We start from the raw sequence: 20615 nt of genomic DNA, 5'->3' as shown, positions 1-20615 counted from the left end.
AAATAGTAATGGATTAATTATTACCCTAATCACTCCATAAGGGGAAAACGTCAATCTGTTTAAATTCCTCTGTTCTTTTACACACCCGACTGACAGACCCAGCTGAGATCGAGAGATTTTACCAGCACCCAACTGGACCACTCAGATACTTCATTACTGTCCAGGAAATTAGAGTGGAGGGGACACATTTACAGCTTCTTCGACCACACAAGGAAGAACAATTTAGAGTTTAAAATAGTCAAAATCAGAACCAAACTAAATTGTTTCAGAGGATGGGGTTTTTATCGCAACCCTTATTTCAAATCTAAAAATAAAACAAATTAATTGAATAAATATAATAACCCTTTTAAATTTAAAATTTTTTGCTCTGGAAGTAACTAAAATTTTGCTTATAGCCAAATCTAAAAACAATGAGCAGAAAGCATCAAGGTCAAAACTTTCAACCAAACTTTTTTCCAATTTTCTGTGCTCAATATTTACAACTCTAACACTCTGCCCCTGTAACTGTTCTGGAGGTTGTAGGTCATGGAGGGACAGCCAGACTCCCCTCTCTTTAGCCACACTTTGCAGCTAATAACTAGGAACCCAGAGGTGTTCTCAGGCTAGGAGGGGTGTATACAATCCCTCCATAAAGTTCAGAGTCTGACCCGGGGTCTAAACTAACAAGCTTTGCTCGGAAAACCTCCAACATGAGGCACCTCAATCAGATGAAATATCTCAGTGGACTCCTTATCAGCTCAGTTAATCTCCAAGGCTGAGCCTACCACTGCATGGAAAGGAAGGCCATTTCAGCTGCTTGAATTCAGAATCTCATTCCGTAGACGAGGGTCACAATGTGAAAATCAAGAGCTTCCACCTTTCACCTCAGGTACTCCTTCAGCACAATGGACCACAGTAACCTCCTCATCACTGCAGGTGAAGCTCTGATTGATCTGTTCATCTCCTGCTCCATCCTGACATCACTCCTGACCAAGACAGCAAGATCACTCAACTCTTCTGGTTCAGTCAAAGACTCAGCCCCAAGCCGGAGGAGGTCCGACTGAGTCCACCTGTAGTGGACTGGACCTGGATACTCTCTGGTTGCCAAGCCATGATCATCTGTGCTTTTCCCCTACTGGAAACCAGGACTGGGTGGTTTCCTGCTGAGACTAGCTGACGTCATCAATGACATCAACAATAATAATAATAGCTCGACTGAGATACTTGTAGTCAACATGTAGTTTTTATGAATTAAACTTTTTATGTTACCATTTTCCCTCGATATGCTCTGTGTGAGGAGAAGCCCTAGATAGTTATGACGGACATCTGAAGAGACGACACCCAGAGGCTACCAAAGAGACAACAGAGATGACAAAACTGCAGTAAGTGTCTCTTTTTGACCTGCTGAACACTCTTTATGAACGTAGACGCATATAAGTGACAATTAGACACATATTTGACTAATTAACACTGGCCTGCATGTGTTAATGTGCAGATGTTTAAGTTGTCCAAATCAGTATTACGTTATTTCTTTTTTCATGCTGATGGTGGCACTATTTACACGTAATTAATATGTTAAAGTGCTAAACTTTGTTTAAATTTTATTTTGGGGCGTGCAATGCAAACGATTTGAAGGAAAATGTTTTGTTTTGAGTAATTATTTATTTAAAAAGGTAACAGGTAAAACACAGATTATTATGCATGCTTGACTGACTGACACTCTGCCAAGTGCAGCCGACCAAACCAAATTTAATTCTTCCGGTTTTAAATCATATTTAATTGCATAAATATTTTTAATGTCTCAGCAGATAACATTCAAACCAGACAAACATAAAATATCCAAGCATTGTAATACATTTGCAAAGTTAGATGTAAATGTTTTCATTATTTGATTATTAAATATAGAGTCTAAGAGAAGTTTGAAGTTTCACTCATGACTGAACTCAGGTTCTATATTTGAAATTCTGACTATTAAGTCTTATTTATTTGGAAATAAATAAATAACTTCAGTTTGCATTTTATTTATTCATATTATTTTTATACTGCTGGATGTGGCACTTTATTCATGTATTTCTTACTTTAAGGTGCAAACTTGTGCACCTTAAAAGGTTATTTGTAGGTAAATATTTAATGTTCATTGTAAAAAAATTAATTAATAGATTTTTTTGCAGCTTTAAATAATAAAGGTCCTTTCTTTGAGATGACAAAGGGTTAAGGAGTCTATTTTCTATTAAGGTTAGGGAAATCTGGCCATTTATGGTTTTAAGCAGAAAAGGTAAGTGGGCTGAAAGGGGAACTTTCATGCTGGACAGTAACATGATTTAAGTTATTCTCAGTCTCATATCCCTTAGCTCTGCATTAACAGAGGCATAATACCCACACCGCACACAGAGGTAGGAAGTCCCGTTCTCTGCTCCGACTGTCAGTAAGCGATTGCGTGACCGCGGGGGATGCAGACTTTCACAAGACTGTAAATAATATCACCCAATTACCCAGAGCCACAGGCAAAAATGCTGCAAAATGAGTCATCATGTTGCAGCGCAGCATTTCATGCAGCTGTGCGAAGCATTAGCATCCATCAGCACATTACCTTTGACCGAACTGATAGCAGACAGGACGGTCTGTCAGAGAAAAGTGGCAGGGAAAAAAGCAGAAACACAGCAAAGGTGGACTTCACTGGAACAGATGGATCTAACAAAAAAGCTTCTTTCTTAATCAGCTCCGAAATCCAGATTAATAATACAAGTGATTTACAATTAACTGTCTTATATAAAGCAGTCAAGATGAGAGTCTGAGGCCATGCTTCTCATCCAGACAAAGGTGAACTGCCCCCTCTGGGTTGGAGGTCATTCTCTGCATTAAGTGGAAGAGTTCAAGTATCTTGGTGTCTTGTTCCCCTGTGATGGCAGGACTGAACAGGAGATGGTCCGCCTGATTAGGGCTTCTTCTGCAATAATGCATGCGCTGCTCGCAAATATATTGTCATTGCAATATCAGTGTGTGCAATATTCACATCACAAAAAACTGTTTTGAGCACAATAATTGCTGGCTAATATATTCCAAGTGTTATTGAGCCATATTGACTATTTACATAATTTCATAATGGACTGTCGTATAGAAAACATCAAATAATTAAATACTGAAATAATTTTATGTATTCTTAATATTTAGTTTATTCAAATTTGAATTTTGATTTTGACATTCAATTAATAAACTGTTCATTGAATATGTTATTGACACAATAATATAATCATAGATAATTTTAATATTTTTTATGCATTTCTAACTATTTTATTCAAATGATCACACACACACATATATATATATATATATATATATATATATATATATATATATATTATTTAAATTATTTACTTCTTGGGTTATGACACTCTTGGCTCCTAAAATAACTGCTCCAATATTGAAAAAACTGGAAAACTGTGAATTCATCAAAGTTGCGTCTCCATGAACACAAGATTTTACTTAAAAAAAAAAAAAAAAAATCTAAAGATGACAAACGGCTGGTATGAATCAGAACGAGACTGTACAATTTTCTGCACAGAAGACAGAAATATTCCTGTCTTATTGTCCCATTCTAATTGATTTCGTATCCATAAACAAACCATTTCAAACGCATTTACTTAGTTCGTAACTTTGTTTAAAAGTGTCACTACGTCCTGACACTATCATATGAGACATACAATCTGCAAAAATAAAAATCAAGCTCCTCTGGCTCCTCCCAGTGATCCTACTGCTATTTGCAGAAATACACCGCTCCCACTCAGAACCAACAAATCAGAGCCGGGAGGAATGCTTTAGCAGTGTCAATCCCGCTAACCCTAACCCCACAGTCATTAAAGAATGCCGGTGTGCTGCAGCTGTGCTAATATTATGAGCGGGTCCTAGTCAATGTAAAGCATATCTTTGATGTTTCGTCCCTACCAATGAATGTGCCATAGCTGTTTATCCATCATGATCGGTGGCCCTGCTTACTAGCATTGCGTGTTCATGACAGGCTCTGCTGTGGAGGGAGGGCTGTAGCACAGCACAGAGCAAGGGGAGAATTATGGAGACAAATAATCTGTATTAGATCCTGTTTCCATTCATTTTGGTACCGATGTCATTGGACTGGTTGATTTTATGTAATGTGACAGATGATTAAACCAAAATATCTCCAAGCGACCTCCAACTGGTAGATTTTATTTATTAGAATCATGTTCCACGTTTCACTACAGTAAACTAGGACTAGATTAGAATAAAAGCCGGTCTCAAACATCCCCCTGTAAGCTATGGACTGATATATGGTCGGATTCCGGTAAAGTTGGGTCCGAAAAAAATGTTACAAACGTAAGAAATGGCTACGGGTCTAAATGACCAGAACCAAAGTCCTAATTCGGACATTAATTATAAGCAGAAGATTTTCCTTAGTCTTATTATACTGTGGTCTTTATCAATAATTCTTCCCACTTTCTGACAAACTTTTTTTTTTTTTTTTTTACTTTTTCTCTCATTTTCCGTCCAGGCCATTTTCAGAGGACTGTTGTCTTGTTTTTTTGCCCACTCCTATATGAATCATTTATTGATATTATATGAAGCAGGAGTCATCTTAGATTTGACAATGAACATCTAGAGGATTAGGAGAAAGAATTGGGTTCAGATGAGACCATAATCAAGCTTTTTGGCATCAATTTGACCGAATATGCTTGGATGAAGAGAAATGCTAAGAACCATTATGCTGTATAGGAGGAATTTATCATACTGAGGTTCCAATGAAAGAAACCAGGTACCATAAGACCTTGGGCAAGAACCCTTTTCCTTCATCCACTCACCCATCACTAAGGAAGCAAAAGAGTGGTCTAGCCACTGGTTACGGGCTGAAGCTGATGATAAGAGCTGAAAGACAGAGGAACCCATAACAACCTACCGTGCTGCTGTATAAAATATTGCTAAATATATTAACCACACATGCTAATATTTTCTACCGCTTATTCCATAGTGGGTCGCGGGGGAGGTGGTGCCTATCTCCAGCAGTCTATGGGCGATATGGGCTAAAATATTATGCAAAATTATCAGAAAGATAGAAATTGTAACGGTGTGCTGCCGAAAACATCTTCTTGGACCAGATCCTTGTTAACACTGTAAAAATATGTTTTGTCTGGTCCAGATTCTTTTTTTTTTGGTTTGAAACAATTTATTTTAGTCTAGAATGATCCTTTATTTGTCCCTCAGTGGTAAAATTATCAGTATCAACATCAAATGGCCAACCAATGGAAGCACACGGTTACACTGTAAAGACAAGCAACGATGATAAAATAAAAATAATTCCACGACTGAATTAGCAAAAGGATATCAATACTAACACTGAGTTTTCCGGTCTAGTGTTTTACCAAACAGGGAAGCGAACCTTTTAAATTATATATTTTTCTAAGGGCTGAATTGTCCTCTACTTATTGGTTTTCTCCTCAGGAAAATAAAATATTGTCATTGTTTAATTAATCATGTGTTTTGCTCTTAATTAGAAAGACACCCAAAAAATGTTGCCACAGTATCGAAAATGGTATCGAGTATTTTCTTAGTGCCTGCATCTAGTTTAAATTTTAGTACCTTAACCACCCTACTAGCAAATCTCCAGGTCTCAGTCCTACAGAAAATCTATAGAGTGGGCAGAGGTTTTGAGTAGCCACATGGCAGCTGAGAAACCTGGAGGCTTTAGCAAGTTTCTGTGCAAAAGAGTGTGCCTAAATCCACCGAGATGTGTGCAAACCTGCAGGCCAACTACAAGAAACGTCTTCCCAACTCTCACTCAATCACATCTGGGATAACAAAAACGACTGTAATATTCTGTCTGTGGTCATTAAAATGCCACCATGATTAACAAACTGAAGCAGAACATTGTTACACCAGAGCCATTTTTAATTCACTTCTCTTTAAGAGAGAAATTAAGCCTTCGTCAGGCGATCCTCTTTCCTGGCAATGCACTCTGAATATTGATCTGTTTGATTGACCACAGTCAGTATTTATACAACATACTATTGAAATTAAAGTGTATCTTTCATCCTGCTGCCACAGGGAACTACTGTAGCAGAGGCTTGTAGAAAATCACTGTGAAAAACACCGACATAAACATGAACATTTGTCTTCCAAACAGCTTGGATGTTCATCCCCCCAGAGCTCTCAACAAAGAGGTTTAATCAAAACTCACTTAAGTACAAGAATAGATGTTTATGTTTGACTCCAATTACAGACAGAAGCCTTTTTTACTGCAGATTGAATTAGTATTCGTGGCCATGGTCCTGCATATGTCGGGCGAAAGGATGGCTTACGTTGGAGAAACAATCCTGATGTTTGCACAGCCGCTGTGTTACCCCACGCATCATAACACACAGGGAAAGAACAGCAGAGACAACATGCTGATGCAAGGACAGCACTCTGCTAGCCTCTCTCTTTGTGACTTTACCAAAGTCGCCTTCTAATCAACTTTCAAATCATCAATGTGAAGGTTAAAGTAGCACTTTCTACAGTGCTGCAGATAAGCCAGCGCCCATCAACATTCCTGTCAGTGGCTGCAGGTCAGGCTGATACGATTTCCGTGGACTTATTCCAAGCCTGCCTCGACAAAACCACCACCACTGACGCCACCGCTGCTGCCGTCACGTCAATGTCTACCTAACAGGAAGTCAAATGTCCTTTAAGAGTAGCTCTGCAACAGCAGGAGAGAAGCGTTTAATTGGCTGTAAAGATGCAGGACTGATAGACAGAATTAATTCACGCCTGCATTTTATTTCCCTAACAGAGTGGAGAGGTGTTGGTGCGCTCGTTTAATGTTGTGGAAATTCAACCCGGCATAATGAACTTGTTTGCATTCATCCTGCTTAATTACCACAGCGAAGAATCTATATCTGCCTGTGAGCCCACACACAGCATCAGTCTGCACTAGGGCTAAAACACACCGGGATGCAGTGCAACAATGAGTCATGTGACAGACGTCGAGCTCAGCTGTGCATTTGTGCTGATTTTATGAGGTACATCTGCCTAAATGCTTGTTAACACTTGATGGAATCAGCCAATCACATAGCAGCAACTCAATGCTTTTAGCCATCTAGACATGCCAAAGTTCAAAGTGAGCGTCAGAAGAAAGGGTATTTAAGTCACTTTGAACAAGACATGGTTGTTGGCGAAACATGGACGGATCCGAGTGTTTCAGAAATTGTGTACCCATATTCTGATGGCTATGTTCAGCTAGCTACTGCACCAGGTAACAAGGTTAAAATCATTTCAAACTGGTTTCCTGAACATCACAGAACTCTCTTAGTGGTGAACCTAATCTATGAATGTCCCATCCTCCACATTAGAGTTAAACACTGCGGATCAATTTAAAGGCTTAGTTTGGGTTTTTTGAAGTGAGTTTTAATGAAGAGATCAGGAATGATTAGGAATGCACGATATATCGGCATCGACCGATGTTAGTCATTTCTTTACATATCGATATCGCTCCCATAAGTAAAACTGGGCCGATATCAACAACCGATGATTATTTACATCTTGCTTGTGTTCTTGGAGGGGGAGCAGAAGGGGTTGGTCATGTGGTATCTGTTTGGTCATGTGACGGTGACAGTGATGCAGCGCGGGATTGTGGAGGGTTTAACTGAAGCAGAGAAGCAATGTTACCTTAGCTGTAGTAGAAAGATGTCATATCATTGTGAGCTTGATAAAAACTAAATATGTCCTCTAAGTGTCAGAAAGCTAACAGCTGGTCAGGCATACGGTGCATGTTTTAGCTAATTTTAGCAGTTTAAAAAAACTTAAACTGAACATGTATCAGTGGGACAGAATGCCAGGTTAGCATATATTAACAGTTAATTTCACAACAGATGGTTGTTTTGCTTAGTTCAGCCAAACAATATCCATGTTCCTACTTGAAGTTACCTTAATTTATTCTGCCGGGTGCAGTGTTACACCTGATCAACCGATTTGAAAGATCAGCTGATCAGGTGGAAAATTATCGAACTACGAGGCCTGGAAGGCACCTGACCATACCATCTTCGATGCAACTGAACTAACATTCTGATGCAAAACCCAAACATTTACTCAGTTCTTAGAAAAGCTATAGAGAACTGATGAGCTGCAGCTGATCTGGTGGATCGATACACTCAACAAGCTCAACTGATGTATAGTTCTTGTAGAAATGTTTTCCTGCTTTCTTTTTGAGTTGTTTTAAGCTATTAAAGTCAGCTAAAACAGCCGATGTACATCTGACCAGCTGTTAGCTTCCACCACTTTCAGGATTTATTTACTTTCCAAAAGGTTCCCGATGATTTCAAAGCTTTCTACTAGAGGTAAAGGAATGATTGGCGATAATGTCACCCGGACTACCCCTTTAAGTGACTTTTATGCATCTTTTTTTAATGGCTTGCAGTTCTAGTTGAGAAGAAAATTTCCTGGGCTTTCATTGTGCAAACTTATGTTTATCTTATTAATTTTAAATAGCTGTTTTATTTCTATTAGCAGGTCGTTGCTGTCAGAAAAGGCTACATATACATCTTCTCCATTTTCCCTGGTCAGCATGTTCTGGGACTCTGCATAATAGATTTCTGATTCGAGTCATCGGACAGCTTTCGCATCACACTGCAAAGGAGAGAAGCTGGGAGAAAAGCCATTTCCTTATCTCCGATCAATACCACGAGTTACTTGCACACAGCCCATTGCTCAGGGTGAGAAGGCCATTATCAAAGAGGGTTTCTGTGTTATTTTCTGAAGCTCCTTAAAACAGGCAATCAACCGAGTAACAAGCGAGCGTACTGCAGCTTTAACAGTACGAGCAGCTTGATGGCATGCAAGAGTGCGCTCACACATGTGGAAGAGAACATGAGCCGAGTTGATGTGTGTGACTGCATGTGTAGCAAGTGCTCCCCCTACTGCTGAAATGGTGCAGGACAGAACATGCCAGCACAGATGACGTTGTCAGAGCTTTGACCTTTTGCTGTTCCTTTATTCCTGCAACAACAGGGACACTGCAGACTCTTGAGTCACACGCGTGTGTTTAAAGCTGCTTAACACAAGCAGACAAGGCGAGGGAAGAGACGAGCCGAAGGGTGTTCTGCATGCTAACAGGGGTGGGACAACAGCTTGATACGAATGAGGACGGTAAAGCTGCAGATATCTCTTCCTCAAGGTGATTCTGACTCCAGCTTACATCACCAGTTAGAAGAAGCTTCATTAGCTCCACAATCATTCAGGTATTTACTACAGAGAGTCCAGGTAATACATCCACCCACACACATGCTCAGCACTGATGGGCTCTCAAACAGGTAATTATAACCAAAGGCAATTTATCCATACGTAATTACATCCAATTAATCCGCCAGCAGCATTCCTGTGTAAATGAGGGCTGCTCATAAAAGGCGTAAGAAAAAAAATCTTGATGAATTATCCCACGCACCCTTCCGACTCATCCATAAATTTTAGACGTAGCTAATGATGATGGGGTCTGCGGCTAATTGAATATCAGAGAGAGAGAGATAGAGCAGAACCCCAAGGCGAAGGAGCAGATTACCTTTGTTGAAGAACATGGAGGCCATCTGACCCATCTCGACCCGCTCCACAATGTCGAAGTGATCAACGTGACCCGATCTCTCTGTGGAAACATAAGAAAGTTACTGGTAATTAACAGCATGTAGAGTGGTGATGGAAACCATCATTTTATAATATTTGTTTTAGGAATTAACGGTCATGAGGAACTTTTTCCAGAAAAAAACCAAAGAGTTCCTCCAAACTCTTTATAAGGATACGTCCACTGAAGCTTACAGTGCTTTGCATAAGTAATCATACCCTATAATATAATAAAACACTAACTTCTATGTATTTTAACGGACTTTAATGGACTGAAACAAAAATGATTGTTCTGATACCCCTGAATAAAAACCACATACTGTCAGAAGTCATCAGATTAGTCAACAGAGTCCAGCTTTCTGTCATTTAATCTGAGTCTAACTGCAGCTGTTCTGTTTCTGTTTCTCAAACGTTTGTTAGAGAACATTAGAGAACAACCAGCATCATGAAGACCAGGGAACACAGCAGACAGGTCAGAGAGGAAGCTGTGGAAAGGTTTAAAGCAGGGTAAGGTTCTAGAACAATATCCCGAGCTTAAAACATCTCACAGAGCTCTGCTCAATCCATCGTCTGAACATGGAGAGAAGCTGGACCAACTGTAGATCTACCAGGACATGGACGTCCACCTAAGCAGATAGGCTGGGCAAGGAGTAATCAGAGAGGCAACCAAGAGGCTCCTCACCTCACAGAGAGCAATACTCACGGACAGAGAGGATGGGCTTTGTTTCCGGTTCCGATCGACCTCGGCCCGTATCGTCATCCGAATAGTCAGAGGTGGTGTCGCTGTCGTACGTCTGTGGAGAATGATAGGAGTATTTGAGTTTTATTTTAGTTTCCCGTTTTCCTAATTTCACAACATAAACAATAGTCACCTTTCAAGCTATTAACTCGCCGTTTATTTGCTCTGAATGAAAACATCTGGAAATAACAGCTGGGACGTGCTGTGAAGGACGGGGGGAGCTCACAATCCACAGTGTCTGCAGATTAATGCCAATTAACTGTCAATGATGGTGAAAATTTGTGAGCATCATGAGGCAAATAAACACAGAGAAGATGAATGACGGTGGAAAAAAACCAGCGTAGCGGTAAACAGACGCAACGCAGCAAAACAAGAGACGGACATGGATGACAGTCAGAACAGAGGAATACTTGCGCCTCCAGACAGAGATGCAAAATCAAAGTCAAACTGGGAAAACTCAAACATGAGTCTGCAGAAGGGGAACGTTGCAGCAGCTGGGAATGTCTTCTCTCCACTGTGCAGAGAGTTGAGTCCAGGACAGCATCGTGTGGATTCATTTGATTTTAAAACAAGCTTAACGGAGCAAAACTAATACCATCTATTGCTACAGTTGAGGACCCACTTAACATTTAATAATGCAGTGAAACAACTGGGGGGTAATTTCTGTCTAAACTGATGTGTTGGATTTACTGGAACTCAGTGGTGCGTTCAACACAGCTCATTGGAATATACTGGTGAAGTGGCTGAGATGGTCTCGGTACTACACCAGATCAATTCAGATCTTATTTGGCAGACCAGGAACAGCTCTAACAGATTGTGCCATCCTTGCCGGCAGTGAGTCTTTTACGTCACTGTGGAGGAATTTTGACCCACTCTTCTTTGCAGAATTGTTTTAATTCAGCCATGTCGCAGAACATCCTGTTGATGGTCCTATCACAGTATCGCAATTGGATTTAAGGCCGGGCTTTGACTAGGACACTACAAAACTTAAATTTTCTTTTCTTTGAGTTGTTCAGAGGGGGAGGTGTGCTTCAGATTACGTCCGGCTGAAAGTCTCATTTAAAAACTACATTTTGTTTTTACTCAGGTTATTTTTGTCTGATATTAAAAAGTTTTTGCTGATCTTAAACAACCAAGTGTGACAAAAAAAAGAACAAAATAAATCTGTAAGGGAGCAAAAACTTTTTCACAGCAATGTAGACATTCTGAAGAGTCCTGGTTCTTCAATAGTCCACCCATGCCAAGTTTTACTTGATCCATCTCAGTAGACTCGCTCAGATAACGCAGCAGCAGCGGCTCAACTCCGCACTCAATCGAGAGCTTTTCCTTTCAACTCAGCTACATTTTCACCATGACAAACAGGGGGAAAGCCCTCTCCAATCCATCTATCCATCTCCTGCTCCACCCTAACATCATTTATGAACAAGACTCCAGGACACTTGAACTCTTTTGCTTGATGCAGAGCGTGACCCTCGACCCAGAGGGAGCCTTACACCTTCATTTGGTCACAACCTCAGACTAAGAGCAGCTGATTTAAACTCATGTGAAATGCTCCAGTGCATGTTCAAACTGGTGAGGCTAGTAACGCCACCATTTATAAGAATTAGTAAAACAAACAAATCTGAACGTTGTTAACCATAGACGGTCAAAGTAAAAACCAAAGCAGATGATTGGCCAAGAAAACTGCAGAAGTTGCACCTCTAGGAAATGTTCTAAAATAGCAAATGTTGAGCATTCAGCTCAGCTTAAATTCATTTCTTGGGGTCAAAGTTTGAGCTGGGAACCACAAGAACAGGAATGGAAACCTTCTGATGGTGGAAACCTTCTTTTAAGTGCTAGTGTCAAATGAGCATACACTGCTTTACACTCAGGAAGCTGGAAGCTTCAAAGAGGACAGGTGACTATCTGCAGAGTATTTCATCCGGACACATGAAGGTTCATAGAAAGGTTTTTAACAAGTAAAAGTCAAGAATGCTCATAAAAACTCCACAAAGAAAACAAAAATCTTCTCTTTGCTAGCTTTAACGTTTTAAATAATACTTCAAAAACGGTTTTGTCTCCTCAACACACATTTTACTGTCCATTTAAATGTGTTTGAAGTAATGTGAACATCTAGTGCTCACAGACTGTTCTCCAACTCAAGTTCTGGCCTAATAAAAGGTAAAAGCAATTCCTCCAACGATGCATCGCTGGAAAACAATAAAGTGCACAGTAATTTTAATAGGCTTCACTCAAGCAGAGGGAAATAAAGGGCATTCAGCGGCAAACATTTTCAGTTTCACTCCTCTCCAGTTTTCCATTACGTGGAAGGAAAATGCTGAAGAGCACAGCAGCTATGAATCAAGGCCGAGCGTTTGAGGCTCGCTGTGAGCCAGGCTATTGTCCGCAGGATCGTAACTCCTGAGCTGAAACCTCAGGGAAACAAGGAGCAAAGGCCGAGCTGTTTGGAGTGTGCAAACACTTTTTCTTAGTCGAAGTAAAAATGATTGAAGACTCAGTTATTTCCCCTGGAAATCGAGTGTAGGTCTTCAATGATGACTTCATCCAAATTGGGATTTTATAGACTGGAGGTATACGGTGCTCGGATTGGGCGATAGACTAACATCAGAATCAAAATAATAATTAGGTTTCCACAGCCAAATTATAATTTTTTTATTTACATGTAAATGTACATACAGGTCCTTCTCAAAATATTAGCATATTGTGATAAAGTTCATTATTTTCCATAATGTCATGATGAAAATTTAACATTCATATATTTTAGATTCATTGCACACTAACTGAAATATTTCAGGTCTTTTATTGTCTTAATACAGATGATTTTGGCATACAGCTCATGAAAACCCAAAATTCCTATCTCACAAAATTAGCATATTTCATCCAACCAATAAAAGAAAAGTGTTTTTAATACAAAAAACGTCAACCTTCAAATAATCATGTACAGTTATGCACTCAATACTTGGTCAGGAATCCTTTTGCAGAAATGACTGCTTCAATGCGGCGTGGCATGGAGGCAATCAGCCTGTGGCACTGCTGAGGTCTTATGGAGGCCCAGGATGCTTCGATAGCGGCCTTTAGCTCATCCAGAGTGTTGGGTCTTGAGTCTCTCAACGTTCTCTTCACAATATCCCACAGATTCTCTATGGGGTTCAGGTCAGGAGAGTTGGCAGGCCAATTGAGCACAGTGATACCATGGTCAGTAAACCATTTACCAGTGGTTTTGGCACTGTGAGCAGGTGCCAGGTTGTGATGAAAAATGAAATCTTCATCTCCATAAAGCTTTTCAGCAGATGGAAGCATGAAGTGCTCCAAAATCTCCTGATAGCTAGCTGCATTGACCCTGCCCTTGATAAAACACAGTGGACCAACACCAGCAGCTGACACGGCACCCCAGACCATCACTGACTGTGGGTACTTGACACTGGACTTCTGGCATTTTGGCATTTCCTTCTCCCCAGTCTTCCTCCAGACTCTGGCACCTTGATTTCCGAATGACATGTAGAATTTGCTTTCATCTGAAAAAAGTACTTTGGACCACTGAGCAACAGTCCAGTGCTGCTTCTCTGTAGCCCAGGTCAGGCGCTTCTGCCGCTGTTTCTGGTTCAAAAGTGGCTTGACCTGGGGAATGCGGCACCTGTAGCCCATTTCCTGCACACGCCTGTGCACGGTGGCTCTGGATGTTTCTACTCCAGACTCAGTCCACTGCTTCCGCAGGTCCCCCAAGGTCTGGAATCGGCCCTTCTCCACAATCTTCCTCAGGGTCCGGTCACCTCTTCTCGTTGTGCAGCGTTTTCTGCCACACTTTTTCCTTCCCACAGACTTCCCACTGAGGTGCCTTGATACAGCACTCTGGGAACAGCCTATTCGTTCAGAAATGTCTTTCTGTGTCTTACCCTCTTGCTTGAGGGTGTCAATAGTGGCCTTCTGGACAGCAGTCAGGTCGGCAGTCTTACCCATGATTGGGGTTTTGAGTGATGAACCAGGCTGGGAGTTTTAAAGGCCTCAGGAATCTTTTGCAGGTGTTTAGAGTTAACTCGTTGATTCAGATGATTAGGTTCATAGCTCGTTTAGAGACCCTTTTAATGATATGCTAATTTTGTGAGATAGGAATTTTGGGTTTTCATGAGCTGTATGCCAAAATCATCCGTATTAAGACAATAAAAGACCTGAAATATTTCAGTTAGTGTGCAATGAATCTAAAATATATGAATGTTAAATTTTCATCATGACATTATGGAAAATAATTAACTTTATCACAATATGCTAATATTTTGAGAAGGACCTGTATTATTCATTTTATCTTGTATTACATTTCCTCTAACTAAAAACTTAAAGGAAGACGTTCTCCTGGTTCATAAACTGACCAATTTGCATGAAACGTAGTAATTATTGTCCAGAGTTACAGCATCTGTCTGTTGGATGAGCCTGTCCAAACACCAAGTTGTGGGCAGGACTGAATATATTGTTTTTATGACACATCAGAGCTCATGGAGCACCATCCATCCATCCAACGTTCTCCTTCAGGTAATCACATACAGACAGACACTGAGTTTATTATCCCACCTCTTCCTGCTCTCTTCTCTTCCAGCGCAACTGAGCATTGGCCGCCGCCATTGCCTCGATCACGAAAGTGGTGGTCATGTAGCTGAAGAATGGAGGGAGAAGAAACATATTCAGCAGATTTTAAAACATTTCAGACCACCTCCAGTGTCTTTATATTTTACTTCCTGTGATCCAGACTTTCTTGCATCTTATAAAGTGGGCCTGATCAACAGTTCTACAGGCTTTCTGAAGGTCTGTCGGAGTTTTTCTGTGGACTCTGGCTGCTTTTTCACTCGGACTCATTGGTCCACAGAGTGCCTGACTTAGAAAAGATGGATATCAAATAGTAGGAATGTCTTCATCCACGGAGCAGGAGACAGGGATAAGTTGAAGAAAAAGACTTTGAAGAGCTTAGAAAATGTGGGTAAAATACAACTCATAATATTCAGTAATAGTCTTGTATTTACATGTTTACCTAATATTATTCATCCCAAATACTTCATTTGGATTAAAAGCTGAGAAGCTTTTCCAGAAGGAGCCAATGAAACCATCCATTAGTGATGGAGGGTTCGGCTTTTATCAGTTTTCTCATCGAGTTCTTTTTATTTATAGATGAAACCAAACCATGTAGTTCTTTTTAATTGGCCAATTTCCAATTATTACATCATTTAGAATCAAACGCAGTTTCTAGGCTCAGGTTTGCAGCAGTTCTGGCAATTTCACAAATTTCTTTTGGCATCTGGACCAACTTAGATCACCTATATTTTAAAACTGGAGTGAAGTATCTTAGTATGAATAACAACTTTTTAGAGCAACCTTTGAGATCCAAGATTTCCTAAATTTGTTAGTTTCAGAACCACAGGTCCAAATTAAAGCTTTGATCTCCGGCACCATGAAATCTACATAATTAAATAAAACAAACCTATTTTCCCCGTGTTTGTTTTAAACAACATATAAGTCGAATGAATTATTCAACTGCTGCTTTAAGCTAAATCAATATTTTTATATTATTTTTCTGACTGAATTAGAGAAGGGAGAAAAGAAGCAGGCTTGACCGTGCATCTGCTGCATTATTAAAGTCAGAATAATTTGTTCTGCAGGGAGCAGAAAAGCAAGAAAAACAGCAAGAAGGAGGCAAAACTGAGAGGGAACACACAAACAAACCCGTCAAGGCAGTCAGATTGAGGATGAGGAGATGAGAGTTTAAATCCCACCTTAGTAGTTGTATCTGACTCACCTCATGAATGCTAAAAAGGCAATGAGCGACAAGCTGACCACCCAACCGGCTGAGGCGAAGGCTTTGGGCATGGTCAGGGCTCCTGTTCCCACAATCAGATTGAACATGTACACCAGCCCCACCTACAGGCGAAACGATGTAAGAGCTATATTACTCAACAGAGACTAAACTGCAGCGCTAATTTATCACATCTGGTAAACATGTGCAACAAAAAACATGAAGTAAGATCTTTTATTGCTGCAGCACCACCTCATGCTGACAAATGATTCATCCAACTTTTCATTTAACCACGTTTTTTAAGAGGGGTGAAATACAAAGTCAACAAGTATTTGTTTTCAATTAAAACAGTGGTCGCACAATTATTAGCACCCCTGCAGTTGGTACCCTCCTGTCACAAGGTTGAAGTACACAAAGAGATGTATATTTGACTATTTCTTTAAGCTGATCTCTGTAGACCAGGGGTGTCAAACTCCAGTCCTTGAGGGCTGCTGTCCTGCAACATTTCATTGTGTTCATGGTCCAACACATCTAAATCAAATGGCTGAAAACCTCATCAGCATACAGTCACATTCTGCATAGTCCTGCTAATGACCCAATTATAGGATTCAAGTGTCTTGGAGCAGAGAAACATGTAAAAGTTGCAGGACTCGGGCCCTCGAGGACTGAAGTTTGACATCCATCCTGGATCCTCCCTAAAGCGCTCTTCGGTTCAGCTTCACCTGGAGGTTTTCTACAGGTCTGGGGAATCAGCTGGCCAGCCTGGCTCCATGGTTTGGATCATTACGATTTTTTCACTTAATAATGTATAACAAGGTTTTCAGAGGTTTTGTAGGAGAAACAGGCCCACAGCATCACAGGTCCTCCATTGTGCTCACCAGTGGGCATGGAGAGCTTTTCCCAGAGATGTATCCCTTGTTTTACATCAGACTCACTTGGAGTGTTTGTTGCTTAATCGAATCTAATCTGGTTAAAGTTCACAGTTCCAGTTAAAGCTCTTGCAGAGTTTTGTGAACAGCACATTTTTAGGATTTGTGATGATCGGAAAGAAAAAGCTTTTTACAGCCATTACTGGATGGTGCATGGACAGGTCAGATCTGTCCATTATGTAGACAAGATGCAACTCTTTGCAGCAGTTCTTTAACAGTGAGCTCTGGAAATGTTTTACCTCCCTGAACACCGTAATGACTTGATTTTAAAGTTCCAGTTGTTTTAGACTTTTTAATCATTGCTCTGACTATATGTATGAAGTTTGAGTGAGGAGGTATTTTCTTGTATTTATATTCTTTACTTGGATGGCATGTTCTCTTGTGTTTCCTGTTTTGAATAGTGGCTGCATAAAATAAGTCTTTTTGTCACGTTACATTTTGTACATCAGGGAAAAAGGATTTAAGGAATTACTAATTAAAAGTTTCTGGACACAATTAAAAAGATAAAGTATGAATAAAATAAAAACACTTTAATTATATTTGTTTTATAGGAACTGTTAGTGCTACCAAAATATGTGACAGTGATTCCGCTATAAAATTACTAAAATTAAAGGTTGGATTTTTCTAAATGTTTCAGTGTGAGATTAAAGCTGCTGCAATTAAATCTGAACCTATTTTGCACATTTTTACCACAGGACCCAATAAATGTTGAGTGTTCTGCATTTCTCTGCATTATGCCTTTACATTGCTATGTTATGATAATCTAATACAGATCTGTATTTACTTATCTTAAGCACACTAAATAATAGAACTAAACTACTAGGTGGAAGAATTTATTAAGAAGAAGATTGGACTATCTGGTAACAGACTGCTTAATAATTTAAAGGTTTCACTTCCTGGAAAAAACATCTGAGACGCACAAGTCAGTCTCTGTCTTAAAGTCACGCTGATGTAAGCAAAACCAGGGACTGACCGAGTGAGCTGTCAAAACCGGGTCCAGACCACACAGAGCAGCATGTTGTGTGCTGATAAATAAAAAGAGGATGTGTTTCACTGCTCTGTCATGTGCATTTTGGTAACTTATTAACAGCTATTTAATGAGGAGGTGTCTTCACAGGAATAAGATTAGCATGTGGTCCAACAGAGCTAATGAAACAAAAGGTTAGAGCATCGGCCAGTTGATGAAATCAGAACTGAACTCATCTCAGGTAGACTTTCAGTTCAGCTACTTCTCAGGGAACCTGCTGATAAGCTTTAGTTTTACAATGTCTCCTCAAACATGTGCCTCATTCCAACATCACAGAAATGTCCTGCCTGATACTCACAAACGCAGAGTAGGGCTCTCCGGTCTCTGTGATACCTCCTGCCATGTTGGATCCTCACCTGAACAACCAAAAATAACATCACATTAAGCATCATTTCTGCATATTAATTTCAAATAAGGGTTGTTCTGTTTCTGAGGTTGAGCACTAGCAACTAAAGATGCAATCTCTGAAATTAAATTGGCATGTCAATATGATAATAATTATAACCATCATCAGCATTAAAGTAGTGAAAACTTTGTGTTTAGAAGTTGGTGCTTACGTTTGAATTTATTGTGCATTTTTTTAATCCAAGCAGGGTCAAAATTATACAAGCACCCTGAATAATATTTGGACTAGCATCTCTTAGCAAGTTGCATCTCGACCACGTGTTGTTTGAAGCCATTGTGGCATAAATCTGGCTGGATATTTGACCATTAGTCAATAGACACAGTTCATTTAAATAAGATGGTTTTCTGCACTGACTCGGCTTCTAAGCATAGCCGTTAAATTTTCCAAAGGCTTTGAAGTCAGAGCTTCAAGAAGCCTAATGTTAGCCTGGTTTATCTATTCTCAAACCAGTTTAGATGTCATCATTGTCCTGCTGCAGCACCCGGTTGCATCCAAGTTTCAACCATTTAGCTGTTGATCTGAGGTAAAATGGTTCGTCCTCCTTGGCCTTTACTCCATCCACTTTGTGCAATGCACCAGTACCACTGGCATTGAAACAGTAACATCATGATGCTACCACCACCATGCTCAGCAGGTCATGAAGTTTTTTTAGGTTTAAAAGCCTCATCTTCACTCCTGCACTTGTAAACAACCACAGTTTTATTCTTAACAATCTGACTCTAAATAGACTTGTAATGTTAAATTTGTAGTCAAAGCCAACATTTTCTATTGTTTTTTTGACCCAGAGAAGAACACTCATTCATTTTATCTGTAGTTCAATAGATTTTTGATCTGGCCCCTGATTAATGTCCCTTCGCTGATTCGTTCTCCTATTTCATACATATACATCGCCATGTTATCCCTTCTCACTTCCATGTCAAGCCTACTTAAATATTTGCATATCACTTTATTTTTCTATGAAGTCTAGTTGTTGTTTTCATGAATTAGGGAGACAACTAATATTAAATTGCTGTATAATCTAAGGTAGTTGTGCATTACATTTCAAAATTCATTTGTTGTGCATGTCCACTCTTGTTAAATATTAAAAGATTATGACACCCGATCACACCAAAATACCTCAGATAGTCATCGTGCAGGTAGATATTTGTTACTGAAATCACTTATTTATATTTTTTTACGGAAAAGAAGAAACAGAAATAATCTGTTTTATTTGATTGATCAACCTCCATTTCATCTTCACTATTTAAATGTGATATAAACATGAACTTTTTATTTTCAGGTTGTTTTTAATGATTTTTATGACTTTCCTCTGTACAAACCTGAACTATGTGTTAAATGATCAGATTTTGTTGTTGCTAGCAGCACAGCTACGAGCGAAACGTGTAACCCTCACAGCTTCTGACATTTAATATTTTTTTCGGTTTTCTGATAAAAACAGGAGCTTTTTTAAGTCATTCTGCAGCTGTCTTCACTGGTGTCAACACATACTGTAAGTAAACACAACTCACCTTCCCTCTCTCCAGTCTTCCTGCTGATTTCACTGCTAGGCTAACAGGATGCTACGAGCGACAACTTCCTGCCGGCTGACAGAATAAACCGACCCAACCAGGCGGGGCCAACATGGGCCGCTTCGTTCTCAGACTAACTGGGAAAATGCCGAAAAGAAATAAGGACACGAACAGATCCTAGCGGACTGTCAAGGCTCTGAGACTGAGCCCAGCTGAGCGGCTATCACATGTATCAGCTGACCAGCTTCCACGTGACCTCGACTTCCGGTGCGCGGTTTCAAAATAAAAGGTTCTCAATAACTACCTTCATGCACAAATAAAATATACAGTAGTTCTAAAATGATGATTTAATGTACACTACCGGTCAAAAGTTATAGTACGCCTTTCTCACTTAATGGGTCTCTTTATTTTCATGACTATTTAAATTATAAATTCTCACCAGAGACAACAGACCTGTGAATGAACACACATCATTTCCCATCATTCATTGCGGGTCGAAGCGGATTGGTCAAGCAGGGGAAGCCATGGCGGACCATAGCAACAAAAGATGTGAGTAAATTGTGGAAAATTTCACTTTCTGTGACACAAATTAAGTTCTACAATGTTTTTAGTGCGGGAATATAACTATGTAGACGTGAAATA

General features: G+C 39.9%; 1 protein-coding gene across 1 annotated transcript in view; it reads right to left on the bottom strand.

Annotated features, from left to right (window-relative positions):
- Positions 1–20229, bottom strand: part of LOC124864884 (transmembrane protein 104-like) — a 70447-nt gene extending 50218 nt beyond the window's left edge. The window contains exons 1-6 of the mRNA XM_047359845.1: positions 19974–20229; positions 18358–18415; positions 16107–16228; positions 14891–14972; positions 10292–10382; positions 9533–9613 (exon numbers count right to left, since the gene is read on the bottom strand). Coding sequence (XP_047215801.1) covers positions 9533–9613; positions 10292–10382; positions 14891–14972; positions 16107–16228; positions 18358–18402 — 421 coding nt within the window. The 5' untranslated portion in view covers positions 18403–18415; positions 19974–20229. The remainder of the gene's footprint in view (positions 1–9532; positions 9614–10291; positions 10383–14890; positions 14973–16106; positions 16229–18357; positions 18416–19973) is intronic.
- Positions 20230–20615: the final 386 nt, after the last annotated feature.

The sequence above is a fragment of the Girardinichthys multiradiatus genome, chromosome Y (genome assembly GCF_021462225.1).
Source record: "Girardinichthys multiradiatus isolate DD_20200921_A chromosome Y, DD_fGirMul_XY1, whole genome shotgun sequence".
Classification (NCBI taxonomy): Eukaryota; Metazoa; Chordata; class Actinopteri; order Cyprinodontiformes; family Goodeidae; genus Girardinichthys; species Girardinichthys multiradiatus.
This window is presented reverse-complemented; position numbering and strand designations above follow the sequence as displayed.